A 20,548-nucleotide genomic window follows, 5' to 3' on the forward strand; every position below is an offset into this window, starting at 1 on the left:
TTTTCTTCTGCTGTTTTCTTAATAATTCCAAGATTCTTCTGCTTTGACATTAGGAGTTGCCTCATTTTTTCTTTATCTACAGGAGCACTTAGTAGATCCAGTATCACTGTTCATGTCACACGTACATCAAAGTGTGAACACTATGTCTGAGGTTTACTTCCATAATGAAAAGCGATACAACTATACTACTCCAAAGACTTTCCTCGAACAAATTGCTCTATACAGCAAACTGCTTAATGAAAAAACTAAAAATTTGAAGATGATGATTATAAGGCTGGAAAATGGATTGGAGAAACTGGCTTCTTGTGCTGGGGATGTCGCTGTACTGAAGGTAAATGAAATATCTTAATGCCTCTTTTTGTGACGCCAAATTATTCAAATGTGATAGTTCTAACTAATTGAAGCAAAATTTATTTTTATTTTATACATAGGTGACTCTAGCTGAGCAAGAAATTATTCTGAAAGAGAAAAACAAAGCAGCTGAGGCCCTCATTGAAGTTGTTGGCGCTGAAAGTGAAAAAGTGTCCAAAGAAAAGGCTTTCGGTAATTTACCTATCTTTATATGTCGTTCTGTGCCTACACAAAATATAGTTAACTCTTATGTTAATTACTATATCTCACCTAGCAAAATCACAAGCAATCTCTTACATTGTTCCTAACCATAATTCAAAACCTCTACAGCCGCGGAGGAGGAGAAAAAAGTAAAAGTTATTGAAGAAGACGTGACAATCAAAGCTAAAATTTGCGCGGATGACTTGGCTAAAGCCGAGCCTGCGTTGATAGCCGCTCAGGAAGCGTTGAATACGCTGAATAAGAACAATCTGACTGAGTTGAAGTCTTTCGGTTCGCCGCCTGATGCTGTAGTCAATGTGTGCGCGGCTGTGCTCGTACTATTTGCTAAGAAGGGCAAGCTGCCCAAGGATAGGTCTTGGAAGGGTTGCAAGGTTTGTCTCCGAAAAATATTTCCAACCATTCATATTTATCGATTGGGAATTGTCTATGTCGTTGGTAGTAGTTCCTAAAGATTGAAATGATATGGGCTGGTATTCTCGAATCGAGTGATTTTCTTATGGATTACTTATATTTCTATTTCAGTTGATGATGGCAAAAGTGGATCAATTTTTGAATGATCTGGTGTACTATGACAAAGAAAATATTCATCCCGACGTCGTTAAGGTGAATTGATGTAATAGTTTTATCTCTACGTAGAAAAAAGCTGTTGTATGGATATCCATGGACACTACCTGATATGCATTCCATGTGGTGACAGGGTCAGCTTTCTTACTGTGACCAAATACATAATCTATATTGAGTATTTTGAATAAAGTTGTATAGGTACCAATAGAGAAGAATAGAACTCTAAAATTCCCAGACATAATGAACACGAATTCCCAGGCAGTACAACCTTACATCAAGAATCCGGAGTTCAACGCTGAGTTCATAATGTCGAAGTCGGCTGCCGCGGCTGGTCTTTGCGCTTGGGTCATCAACATCGTGAAGTTCTATGAGGTGTACGTCGTCGTCGAGCCCAAGCGCCGAGCACTCAACGCTGCTAATGCTGAGCTGCAAGCCGCCAGGGACAAGCTGGCCTTCCTCACTGATCAGATTTCCGTAAATATCCATACTTGTGGTAGCGTTGGCAAAAGTCCTAGGCTCATCAAGTTTTTAAGTCGCTTTAAAGTAAAATGAAACATTTTATGTCTGTTATTTAATTTAATTGATCTTCAGTTCACAACGGTATCAACAATATATTTTCTGTAAATAATGTAGTTAGCTATCATATGTTTAAACTGGCTATGTCTGACAGGAACTTGAAGCGAAATTGGAAGAATTGCTAAAAGCCTTCCAGGAGGCAGTGAATGAGAAGATGAAGTGTCAAGCTGAAGCCGATGCCACTAACGCTACTATTGACTTAGCGAACAGATTGGTTAATGGTCTCGCCTCTGAGAAAATCAGGTCTGTATAACAGCCTACAACACTGAATGGTAAACCAAAACCAAAGGCCGAACCATGTAGTTGTACTACATAGATACATGTTGGCAGGACAATGATAGTAACCAAAATGCGTGATAAGCAATTCTCTCGGAATATCGTCAAGGGGTCCATAATAAATTACCAAAAACATACTTATTTCAAAACATATAGGTAAAAGGGCATCCTATTACCTACTCTTTATTGTGTGTTTAGATGGTCAGCGACGGTGGTAGACCTAAAGGAATCGGGCGTGATGTTGCCGGGCGACGTGTTGTTGGTCACGGCCTTCATCTCGTACGTGGGCTGTTTCATGCGCCGCTACCGCATGCTGCTCATCAACGAAGACTGGATACCTACGCTTGCTAAAACCAATGTACGGACCTTTGGTGTTACTATAGACTTACAACTAAGTTAGAAAATGGACAAAAAATATTACATAGATAAACGTTTGGATTATATGGTAAAGACAATTTAATTAGAGATTGTGATCACTGAAGATCATTACGGGACTTTTTCTTTCTATCATGATTCAGCCTAAAATCGAGATGACGGAAGGATTGGATCCACTGTCGATGTTAACGGATGACGCACAAGTGGCCGCGTGGAACAACGAGGGCCTGCCCACTGATACCATGAGTACGGAGAACGCTACTATACTCACCAACTCGGCGCGGTGGCCGCTCATGATCGATCCTCAGTTGTAAGTGGAATACTCTAAAGTTATTACGTACGGGAAGGGTATACCTAATCCAAGTAAAATGGTAATGCCCGTTTATCCACTTTTGCGTTCATGTTATCTCTTGATTCCAACGGTTTTATAAAGAGAATACTTTCGGTTTACCAGTACTTGTTGCTCAGTATTGGTTAGGTGTCAAAAGCAAAAAATAAAAAGGTTTAACATCGATAACAACTAGGTACAAGGGTTGAAGACAAAAACGGAAACATCTCACTTCACTTCACTAAAGAGTTATTTAAGCAACTAGTCCGTGGATGAATAGATTGTTATTATAGATACCATATTTCTACAGACAGGGAATAAAATGGATAAAACAGAAATACGGGGACCATTTAGTGGTGATCCGTCTTACACAACGCAGCTACATGGACCGCATCGAGCGCAGTGTTAGCAACGGGGATATTGTAATGCTGGAGAACATTGGAGAAACTGTGGATGCTGTGCTTGAGCCTCTGCTCGGTAGAGTACTCATACGCAAGGGAAAAGTTCTCAAGGTGATTACATGACTCAAGAACTCTTCAATACTTTTCTGGATTTGATCCTTGAGTTTTATTTGCTAATATAAGGTGCTTTAATATTATCTGCCAGGACTTGAATGGGGGGTAGTATTGCGTTTATAGATTACAATAGTAAAGATAAATAATTGATTATTTGTCATATTTTTTTACATACAAAAAAAATACGTATAAATTTGACCTAATTTATTAGTTTAAAACCATCCAGTAGAGTTGCGCGTTGCCACTCTTGCAGAACAGATAGAAAGAGATAGCAGTTGTTTTCATTGACGAAGCGACACTACGCGCGTAATTTGCGAACCACGTTATGCAGAGTAGAGCCAATGTTAATTTAACTTGTTTAATGTCTCAAATTGAATTGACTGTTCCGGGGAACGAAATTTCTTCACTATTGTAATCTATAAACGCAATACTACCCCCCATTCAAGTCCTGGCAGGTAGTATTAAAGCACCTTATATATTATAGTTGGATAGAAGTTAATCCATCTAAAGGACAATGCCTAAAAACGTCCCCACCCACCAACAGACTTGAAAGTAGTGTCATTGGATGCGCCTCATTTAATAGATCATTTCTTATTATGGAGACACATTCCAAAAGTATGGGGTTTAGGAACTATAAGACAATTTAGTATCCTTAATAATCAATTAACTTCAAGTTTGTTAACCAATTACTCGGAATTGCGTGGACCGATTTTGCAATCTATTTTTTGTATATAGAGAAACTATCTCAAAACTAGTCCGATTTAATTTTCATCAAGATCTTTTAATCAGTTCTTGAGTTATCATCAGTTAAAATAATCGGTTTGAAGAGGCAATGTAAGATGTCGTGAGGACACCTTCACCACCACCAACAGACTTGAAACTAGTGTCATCGGAAGCGCCTCCTTTGATAGATCATGACTATCATAACGATTTACGCCAAATGTATGGGGGTTTGGAAATATTCGACATTTTAGTATCCACAATTGACGTAACTTTAGGTTAGGTTAGTAGGTATACACCGTGACTTTTTAGTCGTCTTACAACGGCAGCCCACTTCATGTATCCAATGACTAGTAAACGTTCATATAAAAAAAAATGAGATTTGAATAATTTACAAATAAAAAAATAATTCATTAAACCCCAAACATTTAGAGTACGTCGTCACAGTAAAAAAATATCTATCGGATAAGGCGCTTCTGATGACACTAGGTTCAACTCTGTTGGAGTCAGTGAAGGTCCATACAAAATCATTAAACCAATTATCATTCTAACCGGTGATAACTCAAAAGTTGCTAAAAAGATCCCGATGAAAATTATATCGGACTAACGTTGAGACACCTTCTTTGCATTAAAACAAAAATAATCAAAATCGGTCCACGCAACTCCGAGTAATTGGTTAACAAACTTGACGTTTATTGATTATTATAGTTCGGCCATTCAGAGAATGCGTTCCTGACACGTCGCGATTGAACTGACGACGTAACTTTGCAATGGCGTTGCAGTTACGATAAAAATATTTTTGCTGGTTGTTTACCGTTTTAACAATTGAGGAGCATTAAAACAACATTATTATATCAATAATCAATGAATGTTATTACGTCGTCAGTTCAATCGCGACGTGTCAGGAACGCATTCTCTGAATGGCCGAACTATAACGATATTAAAATGTCGTGTATTTCCAAAACCCCATACATTTGGAGTAAATCGTTTTGATAATCATGATCTATCGAAGGATGCGCTTCCGATGACACTAGTTTCAAGTCTGTTGGTGGGTGGGGACAGGGTCCATACAAAATCCGGCATTGTCCTTTAAAATGATATTAACTTTTCCAGATAGGAGACAGAGAAATAGATTATCACCCGAACTTCAGATTCCTGCTTCAAACCAAGCTTGCTAATCCTCACTATCAGCCTGAAATGCAAGCTCAGTGTACTCTTATCAACTTTACTGTCACCAAAGATGGGTAAGTAAATTTATATTGAATTACCAATAAATATATCTAGTATAAAAGTTACTTGAATGTAATAATCAGAAAATTTTATTGAGCGTAGTTTTTGAATCTTTATACGCCATTGCAAATAATATTCACAACATGATTCATTCGTTGATGTTTAACGTGCTGCGTCTTCCCATTCAATTTTAAATCTTGTCACACACAGTCTAGAAGAACAACTTCTTGGTGAAGTCGTAAAAGCCGAGCGTCCAGATTTAGAAAGCTTGCGTTCAGGCCTCACGAAACAACAGAATGACTTTAAGATCACCCTCAAGACTTTAGAAGACGATCTACTGAAACGTTTGTCATCTGCTGGGCCCGATATTTTGAGTGACTCGGCGCTCGTCATAAATTTAGAGACCACCAAGAAAACTGCTGCAGATATTGAGATAAAGGTCGAGGAGGGTAAAATAACTGCTGTCAAAATTGACGAAGCTAGGGAAAGATATAGGTGAGATGATTAGGTCAAAAGTGATGATGATTATTGCTGTCCTCCTAGCCGATTACCAGCTACGGTGGCTGTTATTGGGCAGCTGATTTCCTTATATGAGCATATACAGAGATCAGCCAGCTGCGCAGGGTACAACATTGGGCCAGTAGTTTCAGAGCGTGCAAACAAACAAACAAAAAAATCTTTCCTTTTCATTATATTAGTATAGATTATAAACAAGTTGTTACAAATAAATTATGTGTTACCAGGCGTGCCGCAGCCCGAGCTTCCTTACTATACTTCATCTTGAATGACTTGTACAAAATCAACCCGATGTACCAGTTCTCCCTGAAAGCTTACAGCGTGGTATTCAAAGACGCGCTGGCCAAGGCCGACCCGGCTGATGAGCTGGAAGCTCGTGTCATGAATTTGCTTGACAGCATCACGTTTGCAGTATTCGTTTACACCAGCCGAGGTCTTTTTGAAAGGGACAAGTTGGTTTTCTTGTTCCTTATAACGCTACAGGTAAGTATATCATCCACCATTGCCTTTTGCCCTTTGTTAGAGTTTTTTGCATTTTGACTAAAAGTAATGACGATCAAAGACGTATGTTGTTACAATCCTATCCTTTTTGGACAGGTTCTCCAATCAGAAGGCAAAGTAGATCCAAGAGAATTGGACTTCTTGCTCAAGTTTGCGGTGGCACCAGAAAATTCGCCATACAACTGGCTCACCAATATCAGCTGGGGAGGAATCATTGCGCTTTCTAAGATGGACGCCTTCGAGAATCTCGACAAAGATATCGAAGGTGCAGCCAAAAGGTAATGTTTTATTCCAGAAGCTATTTTTTACAGATCTATCCTAATATGCTATCGATGGGTATGCTTTAGTTAAATCAAGTAATTAAGATGAAATCTATTTGTCTAACAGGTGGCAGAAATACACGGAGGGCGAAGCGCCAGAGAGAGACAAATTGCCAGGAGAGTGGAAGAATAAGTCATCGTTGCAACGGCTTTGTATAATGCGGGCGTTGCGTGCTGACAGAATGTCGTATGCTTCAAGGTAGGTCGGTCTTCTTTCTACGACTTAAAACTAAAACATGCAAAAGAGACTAATTATTTGAATTATTCTAGTGCATTTTGTGAAGAAAATCTCGGCACAAAATATGTTGAGGCCCGAACTCCGGCGTTAGACAAGTCTTACCAAGAAAGCAATTCTACCACGGCCATGTTCTTTATTCTGTCGCCTGGAGTCGATCCGTTGAAGGTAACGATTAGTGTTGCGTATTTTTCGAGGATTTATTAAATACGTGCTTTTGTTTTAAATATCCAAGATCTTGATTTTTAGGATCTAGAGAAATTAGGTCGGGGTATTGGCTTTGCGCCTGATAAGAAGAATTTCCATATTGTATCTCTGGGACAAGGTCAAGAGGTAGTGGCTGAAGAAGCTATGAATATCGCCTCGGCTAACGGCCACTGGGTTATCTTGCAAAACATACATTTGGTCGCCAAATGGCTTGCAGCACTTGAAAAGAAAATGGAAGAATGCTTTGAAAATCCCAAACCCGAATATAGGTAAGCTTAATCGTAAGTTCGTTTTATAGATAAATTATCATTTTATAAATTAATTATTTATTTGGTTTAAAAAGGTTGTATCTAAGCGCTGAACCGGCTGGTGATCCCGCTTACCACATTATCCCTCAAGGAATCTTGGAGTCCGCTATCAAAATCACTAATGAGCCGCCAATCGGAATGTGGGCGAACTTGCACAAGGTAAGTTTATTTCATTAAACATTTTGGTTAGTTCAGTTAAAACTGTGCATGTGATGAAACTTTCAATTAATTTCCAGTCGCTGGACTGCTTCAGTCAGGAGACGCTCGAGATGTGCAGCAAGGAGGCGGAATTCAAATCTATTTTGTTCGCCCTGTGCTATTTCCACGCTGTCGTCGCTGAGAGACGCAAATTCGGTCCACAAGGATGGAACAGGTATTCAACTGTAAATGCAGAGACCTACTCAGAAATGTCAAATGCAAATTGCGAATCTAATATTGCTTTTATACACCTTAAACGAAATTCCATAGAACCAATATAGACGTCTTCCTTCTATAGGGTGTACCCATTCAACTTCGGCGATCTGACGATCTGTGTGTACGTTTTGTACAACTACTTGGAGGCGAATCCTCGCGTGCCCTGGGAGGACTTACGCTACCTGTTCGGAGAGATCATGTACGGCGGACACATCACCGACGACTGGGACAGGCGCCTCTGTCGCACCTTCCTGCTCGAGTATATGCAGGCCGAATTGGTCAGTAGAAAACTATTTATATATATTTTTATGGTTCCAATATGTTGAGGGTGTTAAAATTCGCATTTAAACTTAAACATACTAATAGACGTGTATTCAGGACTGCAATTACCATAATACCTGGTAAAAATACTCTTCATTGCTCCAATGTTTGTGATAATGCTTATTAAATGTATTGTCAAATTAGTAAAAGAACCAAGATACCATCTATGATTTTTTCATTCCAGGTGGACGGTGAGCTAGTTCTAGCTCCGGGCTTCATATCCCCGCCAAACTCAGATTACGTCGGCTACCACGCCTACATCGATGACTTCCTACCAGACGAGACACCGTATTTGTATGGGTTACATCCCAATGCTGAAATAGGATACCTTACCACCGTATCCGAAAGACTTTTCAGGGTACGTCATAAAGCGAGCAATTGATTGGTTCATAATTTAAATGCAAAAAAAAATGAAAATAATTACGATTAAATACAAACTTGCACTTTTAAAGGTGGTATTTGAAATGCAACCAAGAGATACCGGAGCGCAAGCTGGAGGCGGCGCCAGTAAAGACGAACAGGTATTATTATTTATGCTCTCAAACATTACTGTTTTTAATAAATTGCGCAATTTACAATGTTTATATGTATTTATTTAGGTGCGAGCCATGCTAGACGATATCCTGGACAGAGTACCAGAACCGTTCAATCTACAAGAACTGATGGGCAAAATTGAAGAGTTGACTCCATTCACAATTGTTGCCATACAGGAGTGTGAACGTATGAACCGGCTCATGGGAGAGATTAGAAGGTCTTTGAAGGAGACGGAATTGGGTCTCAAGGTAGGATTCATTCATTTTAAGTTTACACTTATTTTTTTGGCCTTATTTCCGACAGTTGGTCTTTCCTTGTTCTTATTTTTTTATTATTATGTTATGAAAATTCTTACTCCCAGTTTGATTATTCTAGATTTTCATACCCTCAATTTAGTGACTTTGATTCTCGAAATTTTATAATAAGAAGCTTTATTAACTACTTACTTCTGAGATGTCGGCAGATAGAAGAGTATGGAAGGAGAAAATATGCTGCGCCCACCCCAAATAAAATTGGGATAAGGGCAGAAGGATGATGAAGCTTTATTAACTACCTACTTTTGTACTTAGGGAGAGCTAACCATCAGCAGCGATATGGAGAACCTCATGGAGTCACTATTCATGGATCATGTGCCAGATGCATGGAGCAAGTTAGCCTATCCCAGTCTATTGGGATTGGCCGCTTGGTTCTCTGACCTCTGCTTGCGATTAACTGAGCTGGAAAACTGGACTGGTGACTTTAACGTACGTGTCTTTGAATATTGGACTTATTTTGAGCCCTATTACAAAGTGCAAATATATGCTTAGAGCTCATACTTGATTGTCGGTTATTTCTATGATCAATTTACGACGCTACCCAATGTTTCGGTCAATTGCGACTTCATGAAAATTGCTATAAATCGATAAACAGGAAAGAAAACAGTAGATCTTGATTTTAAGAAGGCGCAAGGTGAGTGTGGATGTTCTGTCACAGTTGCCGCCCGCGGTATGGCTGGCTGGGTTCTTCAATCCGCAGTCCTTCTTGACCGCCATCATGCAGCAGACGGCTCGCAAGAACGAGTGGCCTCTCGACAAAATGTGCCTCAACTGTGACGTCACCAAGAAGAGTAGACAGGACTTCAAGTAAGTATAGCTGCTGAGCAAATACATTGAACACTTTATGACCGAATTAACTATACAAGTCCATGTCCGAATTAACTAGAAACTTCAAATCGAAACAAAAAACAGCTTGTGTTCTAATCAGTCCCTAGAAGTTTCTAATAAAACTCTTTCGTTGATAATACCACTGTTTTCGCCAGTGCCCCACCTCGTGAAGGCGCGAACATCCACGGTCTTTACATGGAGGGTGCCCGCTGGGACACCATGACGGGCGGCATCGTGGAGTCACGCATGATGGAGCTGTTCCCCATGATGCCAGTCATCTTCGTCCGCGCAGTCACGCAGGACAAACAGGACACTCGCAATGTGTACGAGTGCCCCGTCTACAAGATTCGGTAAGACATTCTTGGATAGAAAAGTTTCAATTGAGTTGAGATACAAATGTTGTCATAGCTGAATATTTCGGTTGTAGGGTTTTTTTTATGGGAAATCATCACATGACACCTCCCGCTGTGGGTTAGCAGCGTGAGGGAGTGTCAGACTTCACATATTGCCAAAGCACGCTGAAACAGCGGAACCTGTACGCATTATATAGAACCAACTAACTATTAAATACTTCATTTGTTTTCTTTGGATCCTATGTAAGCACATACTAAAGAAAACATAATTTAACATTGTTGATGTTATCTTCCAACAGTATGCGTGGGCCGACTTTCGTGTGGACGTTCAATCTGAAGACCAAAGACAAGCCAACTCGCTGGACCCTCGCCGGAGTAGCTTTGCTGCTGGGAGTTTAAGGGTTATATTCACTTTAAAATCATAGTGTAGTGTGTTTTTGATTCAGTGTTGTGCACGACATAATTATGTGGTATTTTTCTTAGGTTAAATATTTATTTATATCCGCCTAGTTTTTCTTTATATATTCCGTCCAAAAGGATCCAAAATTAACACTTTTGTTTCATTGTCCCTAAGCAACTTTAGTGTCAACTTTGTGGGAGTAGGATGTAGGTATTAACAACAAAAAAATATTTCTCACTAATTTAATACTGTTGAGTATTATGTCAAAATACTTTGTGCAGACAACAATCGTCGTTTCAATTATAATCTTCATGATTGTATCAGTGCATAACAACGCTTTAACGGGAAGACTACACAACATTTAGATTCTTATATCTATGTATAGACATTATTGCAATAGAGACTCTTTTCCATATACATTATAATATTTATACTTCTCTTTCGCTTTATAAAAATAAATATCGCTTTTTCACAGTGGACGGCTTCGTTCAGTCTAATCACTTGAATCGTTATTTATATTTTTAATAGCATACTGCACTTACGTCATTCTTACTTGATAGCTGGCAGTGATCAGCAGGAAATTGTTTTTATAACGTAACTTTTATCAGAATCATCCAGTCCTTACACTCTTGGTGTTTAACGTCGCGCTTGGAGAAGAATTGTCATTGTCTGACGTCGGCTCTGAACCTTTTACAGTAAAAGTGACGTAGTATCGTTTGTTCTTATCCAGTTTCTCTGCTGGTAAAGCTATTAACTGCTTCTCGGTTCCATGGGAGACTTCTAGCGTGACGTGCGCCTTACCGGTACCTGGTGGCGGTTTGGAGTTAATTTTCGGAAGAAATCCTTTTGACTTGGAACTCGGCCCTGCTGTTGCAGGTTTCGGCATTGTGTGGTGATTCCATTTGTACGGTACTGAAACGATAAAGAAAATATTTAACATGGTCTTTAATTCATCGGCAACGTTTTCTTTATTGAAGAAATAACGACCATACTTACTGTAAGCTGAACATGGTATACCAGTATATGCATGTACTGCATGGAAACATCTGTGGGTCTTACTAGTACAAAGACAAGGGTTATCAGGAATAGCACTCATTTTATAGAGCTCACTTTCTCCGTAATCAAAATCAAAAGGCTTCTCTGGCAGTTTATCCAAATGTTTCTTGCCACTTTTCTGCAGTTTTCTCAAACTCTCATAAAGGAATTTCTCAAAACTGCTGAAGGAAAAATCAGGGGTATTGTATGGACCCAACCCAACGTTAGCCAAGCTAGATTTATTGTATTCATCGATAGCTCTTTTTACGAGGACTGCTTCATTTGCTTTGCTTGTTCTTATTTGAAGTCGCTTGAGTTCTAATAAATGTTGGAATATTTTTCTTTCGCAATAATACCTGCAATATAGAAAAGGTTTAGCACACATACATTTTGGTTTTTAATATTTTTCATGAATGAAGAAAGAATGCTACATACCTTCTCATATTGGTCTGGATTCTCTGCGTAACGGACTTCATATCAACGGCGTTTTTATCTCCTGGTTTTCGAACCGGTATACGACTGTCAGATTTACCCGAGTATCTACCACTAGCGTTCCTTTGTTGGTAATATGCAGCAAGACGAGGACTTGTGATTCGGCGCTGAATAGCCCTAGGACTTGGTTCAAATCCTGAATCCATCAAACCACTAGATTCATAGCCTCTTTCAGAATTTTCACTTTTAGATCTAATAGTCAATCGACTTTTCGTCCTGCCCTTCTTTCGAAACCGTTTCCTTCGTCCATTTGCTTCACTATGGCTATAAAGCTCATTATCACTTACACTGGGAACTCTACCTAAGTAACCATCCTTTGATAGCCTGCCACCATCAATTATGTCTCCATCTTCCAAAACACCATCACCATCTGTTTTTACAAATGTTTTCTTGAGAATACCGGTTGTCACATCGGGTGCACTTGCTATATCCGATAACACTTTATAACTTTCCGTTTCGTAAATACTACTCTTTCGACTGCTGCCTTGGCTTTCTTTTGACGTTTTTCTGTTTCTCTTAGGCGATGACTGCGGCAATGCTAAATCGACATCAAATTCTTCTGACAAATTTTCCAAGATAACTTGCTGAACAGCTCGATCACTCGCGAGTACATCATCATCAAGAACCGAGACCAAGCCTTTATCATTGCTTTGAGCATTTTCAGTGCTACTGCCTGTTGTAGATGCAAAGTCTTTCCTCCTCTCTTCTGAACTCATTGCGTTACTTTCGCTGCTGTCTTTTTGTAAAATGCTATCTTGTATTTGTTTATCAGTTTCTGGATCTAAGCTGTGATCAACAGACTCCCCCATTAAATGGTCAACTTTGTTTTTAGATTCTTCGCTATCAATTATTATATCTTTATTTGAAAATGATACCGCCGTAGAAACCTTTTCCTGGGTTTCTGTTTGTTCAATACTAGGTACGTCACAACTTGTCTTCAAATTTTCTGATTCATCTTTTGTTGGTGATGTCTTATCATCCGGTCCCGACAATACTTGAAATGACTTTCTTCGTGTTAACTCTAAAGAACTTGGAGGTGTCTTCAACTCATTTTCTGACACTTGATCTTTTGGAGTTTGCGCTGGTGATTTTATATTTTCAGAACTCTCGGTTGGTTTTGCTTCAGATTTTTCTATTTCTTCGTTTTGCGATTCGTGTTGTGTTTTAGTATCATCGGGCAATTCCTTGTCTTTATTAGAATCTTCTTGACTTACAGTTTTACTTTGCTCTTGATCGTTTTCATTAGAGGTTTGTTGTTGATCTGCGGTCGGCAAATCAGATGGTGGGGGTTCTTTTTTAGTTTCAGAGGTTGGGGCTTCTGCACTTTCATCCTTAGGGGCTTCTTTATCATCGTCTTCAATCTCTAGTTTTTTGCTGTCTGGTTTGGTCTGTTCTGTCATGTCTTTATGTGTTAACGATAAATTGGTTGTCTCAATGGATACATTGTTTGAAGAATCAACTGTTACATTTAATTCAGAGTTTCCTAATTGACTTGATTGTCGTTCCATGTGAATTTGAGCTTCAGTTATAATCATATTCGTTTTGACTGACAGAGTATCAGTTTCAGTCTCACTTTGACCTGCTTTTACTAACTTATTTTCTTCCTTGTCGTTTTCCGATTTAATACCATCAGTTTTCGTTTCAATATCACTAACTACATTTTCGTTTTTTTCTTTACCCTGTAAATGTTCTGTTATTTTATACTTAATTATATTAACACTCTGTTTTTCATCATCATTTTCTATATGGATAGATGTTTTCTTTCCTTTGCGTTTTGTGCTTCGTCTCTCACTCGATTCGGAACTACTACTCTCAGAAGGTGAGCTAGTTTTTCTTTTGCTACGCCTATGGCGTCTACTTTTTCTCTTTTCTGAATAACTTTCTGAGTCTGAAGAACTATCCGAACGAGATCTATAACGATGATAATGTTTTGCACTACGCCTATGTCTTCTGGAAGGTTCACTCTTTGACCTATTCTTCTTCGAACTCTTATGTTTACGGTCGCGAGAATCTTCTCTTTCATATCCCTCAAATTCAGTATCGTATCCATCACTAAAGCTTTTTTGCGTATGCATGAGTCTTTTTCTGCGTTCTTTGTGGTTATTATTCTTATGTCTATGTGGTTCTGACTTCTTCCTCACCATCTTTTTTCTATTATCGGTAGAAGAATCATTCGATGTGTCACTACTGTCTTTATCTTTTATTCTTCGTCTTTCTTGAACTGGGCTAGATAGCTCAACAACTTCCCTCTTTTCTATTCTTATTCTATCATGGACATCAATTTTTGTACTCGTGACTCTTCTTGTTGGTAATGCAGTAATTGGTGCTCCATCTATTACAATTTCGGTATTGGCTAACTTAGAGGCAGGTAGACCACCATGCATTTGGAGATATTTAGCCGTAGATCGATGCCCCCGACTGGTTGCGCAATCTAAAGGCGTTAGTGGTTCGTTTTTTGAAGATCTCGCTACTAGATTAACTTCAGCACCTCGATCCAACAACAAACGGCAGAGATCTGCATTATCTGTAGCTGCTGCTATATGTAATGGGGTACGACCTTCATGATTAGTAGCATTCACTTGAGATGGCCGACCATCTAAAAGCCACTTTACCAATTCACGTCTTCCAGATGCAACGGCTTCGTGTAAAGGTAAATCACCCTTTGAATTTCGTAACCAAAGGTTGGCCCCTCTAGCACCTGAAAGTAAATAGAGAAAAACATATACTCTATGTAAGCACGCCATCATAATCTTTTTGATAAGAACAGTAATAATGTAGAAAACTAACCGAGTATCCGTACAGTTTCTATTTGCCCTTTAGCTGCCGCTGTATGAGCTGGACTGCGCCCTCTTCTATCTTGTCGGTGTGAATCTGCTCCATGCTGCAAGAGCGCTGATGTTGCGTCGGCGTGTCCTAGCGCAGCCGCGTAGTGCAGTGGAGTACAGCCGTGCGAGTCGGCCACATCCACACGCGCGCCACATAAGCCAACTAACGTTTCTAAAGCTTCCGTATGTCCTCTAGCTGCAGCGCAGTGCAGAGCTGTCAAGCCATCCCTGGAATTTTTTTTCTCAAATTAGTCCATTTACTATTTAAATCTGACATGCACAAGTTATTACAAGTTCTGCAGCCATTTAGAATGGAAGTAGAACCTTTTGCTAGGCAGATGGTGATGGCGATCCTACATTAAAGTAATATCCGCACCTGTCAGCATCATCAACCTTAGAACCAGCCTGGTGTAAAGCGAGCACCGCCGCTGCAGACCCTGCTGATGCCGCCCACAGCAAGGGTGTTCTGCCATCAGCATCTCTCACGTCCACGCTTGCTCCACCTTCCTTCACCAATGCCCGTAACACTTCTAATGCTGCTCCTCTACTCTGTTACCAAAAGTAGAAACATCATTGAGTCAGGTTGAGTACTACACAATCACGAACATAAAGCTCTTTATGTTGGTCCATTACTTGATGATCGGTGGCGGCAGGGGCCCCGCACATTTGCGCGGCGTAATGCAGCGGGTACCCGCCGTGCTGGTCCGGGGTGGCTGCGTCTGCGCCCGATGCTAGCACTGCTCGAAGCGCGCCCACCTCTCCGCATACTGACCAACAAACATTCCGTTCGAAAGTGACTCATTCATTGGAAAATAGAGGCAGCACTGGACTTACTAGGAGTATGGATTAGGTACCGTACTGATTGTTCTCTATTAGCCAATAGGCTCAGATCAACAGATTAATACTGACTCTCATATTACTTGACACGTGAATGCATATTGTAGCGAATAACAACAGTACATTAATGAATATAGATAATAATTATCAAGAACGCGCGATATCAGGCTCCTAACCTCGGCCTTACCCGTCAACTTGACCTGCATAAAACATTAACTCGTCAGTCAGTCAAACTCGACCTTTCAGTTACAAATTCTTTGAAAACTTTAGTCCTGGATATATTGGACTGCGGTCCGTGAGAGTTCAAGGGCCTGACCTTGCCGGCCGCTCAATACCATCGGACCGGACAACCCCTACTTCCCCCTAAAATAGAGACTAACCTAGCCACCACCGTCCTTGCTACACAGGTACGATTACTCATAACAATGCGGCATTCGAATAGAGCTTACGTAGACGACGATATATGTAGTATCTAGAATTATTATGACCTACGTATCTTGTTGGTAATACCACAACTGCTACGAAAATAAAGCATCGGAAGATAAATAGCGATCACGATGAAGTGTATTTAATTATTTGTGCTATGTGTGAGGAAAGGAAGATAGGTACCATATCAATCCGCCGGTTGTCGTCACATAGTCACAGAACGGAACTCGACGTGACCTCCACCCATGTGTTGCATGTCATCGTGATCTCTGCTTTGCATAATACCCACCTGAAGCGATGCAACCTTGCTCAAATACTATTTACAGCATGCCCCTGTTCTTCACTCATACTTTCACCTTGCATGGAGGAACAGATTGTTTCCCGAGACATTAGCATAACTTGATTTTTTTCCTTTAGTGACATTTCTTCAGCCCCTTCAACTAGCTGTAGGTGTCGTACCTACTTAGCTTTCTAACACGCGGAATTACCACGATAAACGCCGAGCACTCACGCAAATATAAGGAACCATTACTTTTTATTTATACCAATAGTCCAAAAAAAAAAATGGTCCAAATAATAAAAAATACAGGTTTAATTTAAGCCTGCTTATCAACTCTAACAAAATACCACAAATATTTTACCGCTAATGTACCCTTATGTAAAGATTTACAGCTACTTAGGAAGTCAGATTGTGCTTGCAAGGACATCGGCTATAGGAACGGCACTGCTGGCTCAATATTATGTAGATTAAGTTCACGGTGACCAATTCGAAGCCATTTATAACTAGCTTGAAGGTCACCTGTAACTACTCGGCACTGATGACAGTTAAAGCTCCGTTACTTTGGACTTTAGTCCTTAATCCCTATTCTGGTGCAGGTGGCTCGGTAGGTCTGCATTTCCTTGGTACTAGTTAAATGACCGTAGAAGAGATAAAATTCCCAACAGTGTCATAATAGCAAGAAAGCAGCGACAAATAACTTCATAAGAGGCATATGATTGGCACGAGTGCGGTGGGTAACTAATTGGCTCGCGTGCAGCGCGCCGCCGTCAGCTCGCCCTGATGGCAACCACGAAGGCAGCGCTGTGCCACGCGGTGCTTCAGTGACACCCCTTAGATAACGACTCACTCCGAACCATCTGTTAAAGTCACGCCTGGGGCAACACCCTGCTCAACTAAATGATTTTATGTTGGAAAGCTCCTAAGTAGCTAGAATATAGGGTAAAATGGCAATGCACTTTCATTTTTGCATTTCTTTTCCGTTGTGGCGAACTAAAACCTATACAGTCGGAACTTTTTGTGTGTGTGTTATGTTTTATATTTTATTAATTTTTCTCCTTCAAAAAATAAACTGACAGATTACAATATTTTTACAATCTTGATGAAGCATTTTTATTTAGTTAGAATCCTGCGTAGCATGCTTATGAGCATCTCGCTTAGATGCTACACCGTTTTCCAGTTTTCCATTTCGCACGTAATCGGTTGGGTGATTTTTAAATAACTGCAATATACTACCGGGAATAACTAGAGTTCATCAAAACTGCCTCGATTCCACTAGTACGTCTAGATTTTTAGTTAAAATTGAAATCCTGATCAGAGGCATAATTCTATTACTCACCAGTCGCCCAATGAACAACAGTATGATGCTCATCGTCTCGTGCGTTGACGTCAGCACCGGCCGCGAGCAGCGTCTGCACCAGCGGCACGTTGCCATGCACGACGGCGAGGTGTAGTGGCGTGAGGCCGTCGGCGTCTCTAGCGTCTGCCAGCGCCGGCGCCGCCATCAGCACGCGGTCTGCGCAGGCCGCGCGCGCAGCTTGGGACGCGCCCGCGCCGCTTGAAGCGCAGTAGTGCAGCGCACAGCGCAGCCCGCGGTCACGGACACGTACCGATGCTGGCTGTGAAACCAGAAACTGTGTTATGCCATGTTCAGATATCTACATGCTCAGCCAGTGTGATGAAGTGGATGCGTAACCATTCTGGCGTACAGAATACGGATCACGGCATAGAGAATATGAATGTCTGTATGTATCTGAAATATGTCACAATAAGAGCCCAATTATTCAATGATGATGTAGCCATTTCATACACAGTGCAGTTATTTTTGATCTAGCAATAGACTAATTAGCAATGATAAGTAATACCACTTCATTCTGCTTATTGTTGCAATGAGGCTCTGATGGAAAACATTTTGGTAAATGGGGTCAATAGTTGGTAGCACACTAATAGCCAAACGGCGTACTTACGTGAAAGTGGAGACATATAACATTAGTTCTGCTTTTTACATTGAGGTTTTGTTAATTTTTGATAAATTGACAGGACTATGGATGTAATAAAATAAAATGAAAACATAGCCTATTGATGCTATTGACGATGTAGTGCGTATGTTGCAAGTGAAATGTGATTTAACATGATTAATTGTCGATATTCAAAGACTCAAGTAGTCAAGTATATTCAATGGTTTTGACGGTTGTTCGACCGGAGTCGTTAGCGAGGTGAGGTGCCACGTGTCGTGTTACTAGACAACAGATTGTAATCGTCCGCCTGGCGTGCATGTGAGAACGATTTCTTCTATGGTGCCAGTCAATTCTAAACCTATTGATTGATTGCTGCCTCCCCTCACCCCGGTCTCACTGACTCGCTGCGTGCTAATGCATTTCCTTCAAAACATTACAATCCTACGGCATTGTCACCATACAAGATTTAGGTCATTTTCATTATATCAAACCATTTACTAATTTATTTTGTGATTCATTCAGTTGTGTTGTAATACAAATCGTCCAGGCAATTATTAACTTTCTACGTAACTATAAGAATATCATGTTCTACATAATGGCTTTGTAATGACACGATGTTTCGTCAAGTAATTGTTATAAAACATTGGGGGAAGTATTTGAACAGCGCAGCAGGCGCGCGTCAAGGGTTGTTTACAGACAAGGAGTCAAGCGTTCGACGAACGAGGAACATCGCGTGTTCTACCAACTCATAAAACATTGAAAGTACGCTTTTCCATTTCTTGCATATACGATAAACTGGTAGTTTACTGACCAAGAATTCATGACTGATGGCGCGTCAGAATTCAGTTTGTACTATTCGTATGTGAATAAGCAATGAACCATTATCTGCAAAGTGCCAAGCATCATGATCTGCCAAGATCTTGGTGCCAATGTTATGATTATGAAGTATTGTTAGCTGAATGTTTTCATCTGTAAGTTGCAGTCGCGTCACTCACGTCCTTATTGAGTATATCAACGACTGCCTTGTAGTCAGCCTGCTGGCAGGCGTACATGAGAGGCGAGCACCCCTGCTGCAACGGTGCGCTCACATCTCCGCCTTTCTTCGAACCCTCCACCTTTTCACGCTTGATCTTTGTGCTCTTATCGACCAGATCTCCTTTGTGGCGGCCCTTAGGTTTCTTGAGGATGCTCGGGATGGGCTCGGCCCGGCCGCTGGTGGCGCGCTTGTCCATAACAAAGGTGTTAGTGAGTGCGGGCGCGCCATGTGCCGGGCGGTGTGCGGCTCGCGAGCGGGCGCGGAGGGCGCGGGCCTCAGACTGGCCCTCGCGCGCGCTGCCCGCTCGGACAGAGGAGGCGCTGGGCGGTGGGCGCCACGCAACGCCCGCCGCCCGCCCAACACCTAATCTATTAACGTGCTCAAAGCAGGTCACCGTTTGCCTACTGTATAGTCTAAGAACAATCGTGACTTGGGTTATATGTGTACGGTTGCTAGCGTTATAGCCTTTTGAATGTTATTGACATCGTTTATATCAATTATTTTTTTCTGGCTTTCGGATAAGAGTCGACCAGCCCTATCATTACTCTGAGGTCAAATTATACCAGGCATTTGCAGGCCTTATAATGCGTGAACTTTTCTCACAGTTAGGTTAGGTAGTAAGGTTTCCGAAGTTACCGCGGCCCTGGTACATAAAGGGTTTAAGAAGAAACATGGTGTGTTTTGGTCAGTAAGTTTCTGACACCCCCTCTCGCTGCACCCACAGCAGGAGGGGTCATTTGCTGGTTCCCCATTATTCCTGTAGGAGAAAACCCACCAGCAGCCAACATTGTGATCGCAGCCTTAATTATAGAACTTTTTTTTTATCTCGAAATATTTATTTGCCAAAGGAAACCATAATATTAATAACAGCTATATTTTCTTTATATTAACCTTCAAAATAAGCTAATAATGGTGCAAGATCTGAATCATTTCACCCTTGAACTACACGGTACTGTACAATATTGCGTGGCCGTATGGTCATTAGTAAGGTAAAATTATGCTCATGTATAATGTCAAAAGTTGAAGAATCACGGCTCTAATACCTAACATACACACATAATCATAAATTTATGTGTAACACCGGTGTGAGAGATCCAAATGAACTTAAGGAAAATATGTTTGATACTTAGATCACAAAATCTCCGTAACTCTACATCAACTTACACAAAAGGTTTCAACCTAATGCTTGATACAGTTTCTAAACCATGTACTTTAAAAGATTTTTTACACAAAATGAAAGGTGAAACGGGGTTG

The 20,548-nt window shown here is 40.6% G+C and overlaps 2 protein-coding genes across 2 annotated transcripts in view; one reads left to right on the forward strand and one right to left on the reverse strand.

Annotated features, from left to right (window-relative positions):
• Positions 1-10,481, forward strand: part of LOC124640114 (dynein beta chain, ciliary-like) — a 41,321-nt gene extending 30,840 nt beyond the window's left edge. Inside the window, exons 57-82 of the mRNA XM_047177768.1 lie at positions 83-331; positions 432-543; positions 682-944; positions 1,096-1,176; positions 1,396-1,611; positions 1,808-1,956; positions 2,188-2,347; positions 2,508-2,674; positions 3,003-3,204; positions 5,041-5,171; positions 5,368-5,652; positions 5,901-6,156; positions 6,271-6,452; positions 6,562-6,693; positions 6,765-6,897; positions 6,979-7,205; positions 7,280-7,403; positions 7,481-7,617; positions 7,741-7,936; positions 8,164-8,337; positions 8,432-8,500; positions 8,579-8,761; positions 9,083-9,256; positions 9,486-9,634; positions 9,811-10,005; positions 10,308-10,481. Of these exons, the coding sequence (XP_047033724.1) occupies positions 83-331; positions 432-543; positions 682-944; positions 1,096-1,176; positions 1,396-1,611; positions 1,808-1,956; positions 2,188-2,347; positions 2,508-2,674; positions 3,003-3,204; positions 5,041-5,171; positions 5,368-5,652; positions 5,901-6,156; positions 6,271-6,452; positions 6,562-6,693; positions 6,765-6,897; positions 6,979-7,205; positions 7,280-7,403; positions 7,481-7,617; positions 7,741-7,936; positions 8,164-8,337; positions 8,432-8,500; positions 8,579-8,761; positions 9,083-9,256; positions 9,486-9,634; positions 9,811-10,005; positions 10,308-10,407 (4,446 nt within the window). The 3' untranslated portion in view covers positions 10,408-10,481. The remainder of the gene's footprint in view (positions 1-82; positions 332-431; positions 544-681; positions 945-1,095; positions 1,177-1,395; positions 1,612-1,807; positions 1,957-2,187; positions 2,348-2,507; positions 2,675-3,002; positions 3,205-5,040; positions 5,172-5,367; positions 5,653-5,900; positions 6,157-6,270; positions 6,453-6,561; positions 6,694-6,764; positions 6,898-6,978; positions 7,206-7,279; positions 7,404-7,480; positions 7,618-7,740; positions 7,937-8,163; positions 8,338-8,431; positions 8,501-8,578; positions 8,762-9,082; positions 9,257-9,485; positions 9,635-9,810; positions 10,006-10,307) is intronic.
• A 155-nt stretch (positions 10,482-10,636) lies between these two features.
• On the reverse strand, positions 10,637-20,548 carry LOC124640394 (protein phosphatase 1 regulatory subunit 12A). The gene is made up of 8 exons (XM_047178154.1): positions 19,254-20,548; positions 17,640-17,919; positions 15,394-15,527; positions 15,137-15,309; positions 14,723-14,988; positions 11,879-14,633; positions 11,405-11,799; positions 10,637-11,320 (listed from the first exon to the last, which is right to left on the reverse strand). The coding sequence occupies exons 1-8, from the start codon at positions 19,488-19,490 to the stop codon at positions 11,019-11,021; spliced, it is 4,542 nt and encodes a 1,513-aa protein (XP_047034110.1). The 5' UTR covers positions 19,491-20,548; the 3' UTR covers positions 10,637-11,018.

Source organism: Helicoverpa zea, chromosome 20 (genome assembly GCF_022581195.2).
Source record: "Helicoverpa zea isolate HzStark_Cry1AcR chromosome 20, ilHelZeax1.1, whole genome shotgun sequence".
NCBI classification, from domain to species: Eukaryota; Metazoa; Arthropoda; class Insecta; order Lepidoptera; family Noctuidae; genus Helicoverpa; species Helicoverpa zea.

What these genes read in the sequence shown, in the direction of transcription:
- LOC124640394 (XM_047178154.1), bottom strand. Translation starts at nt 19,490, where the DNA reads ATGGACAAGCGCGCCACCAGCGGCCGGGCCGAGCCCATCCCGAGCATC. An exon ending in AGAAACTGTACGGATACTCG is followed by an intron (nt 14,634 to 14,722) that starts GTTAGTTTTCTA and finishes ATTTACTTTCAG; the next exon opens with GTGCTAGAGGGGCCAACCTT. An exon ending in TATACCATGTTCAGCTTACA is followed by an intron (nt 11,321 to 11,404) that starts GTAAGTATGGTC and finishes TTATCGTTTCAG; the next exon opens with TACCGTACAAATGGAATCAC.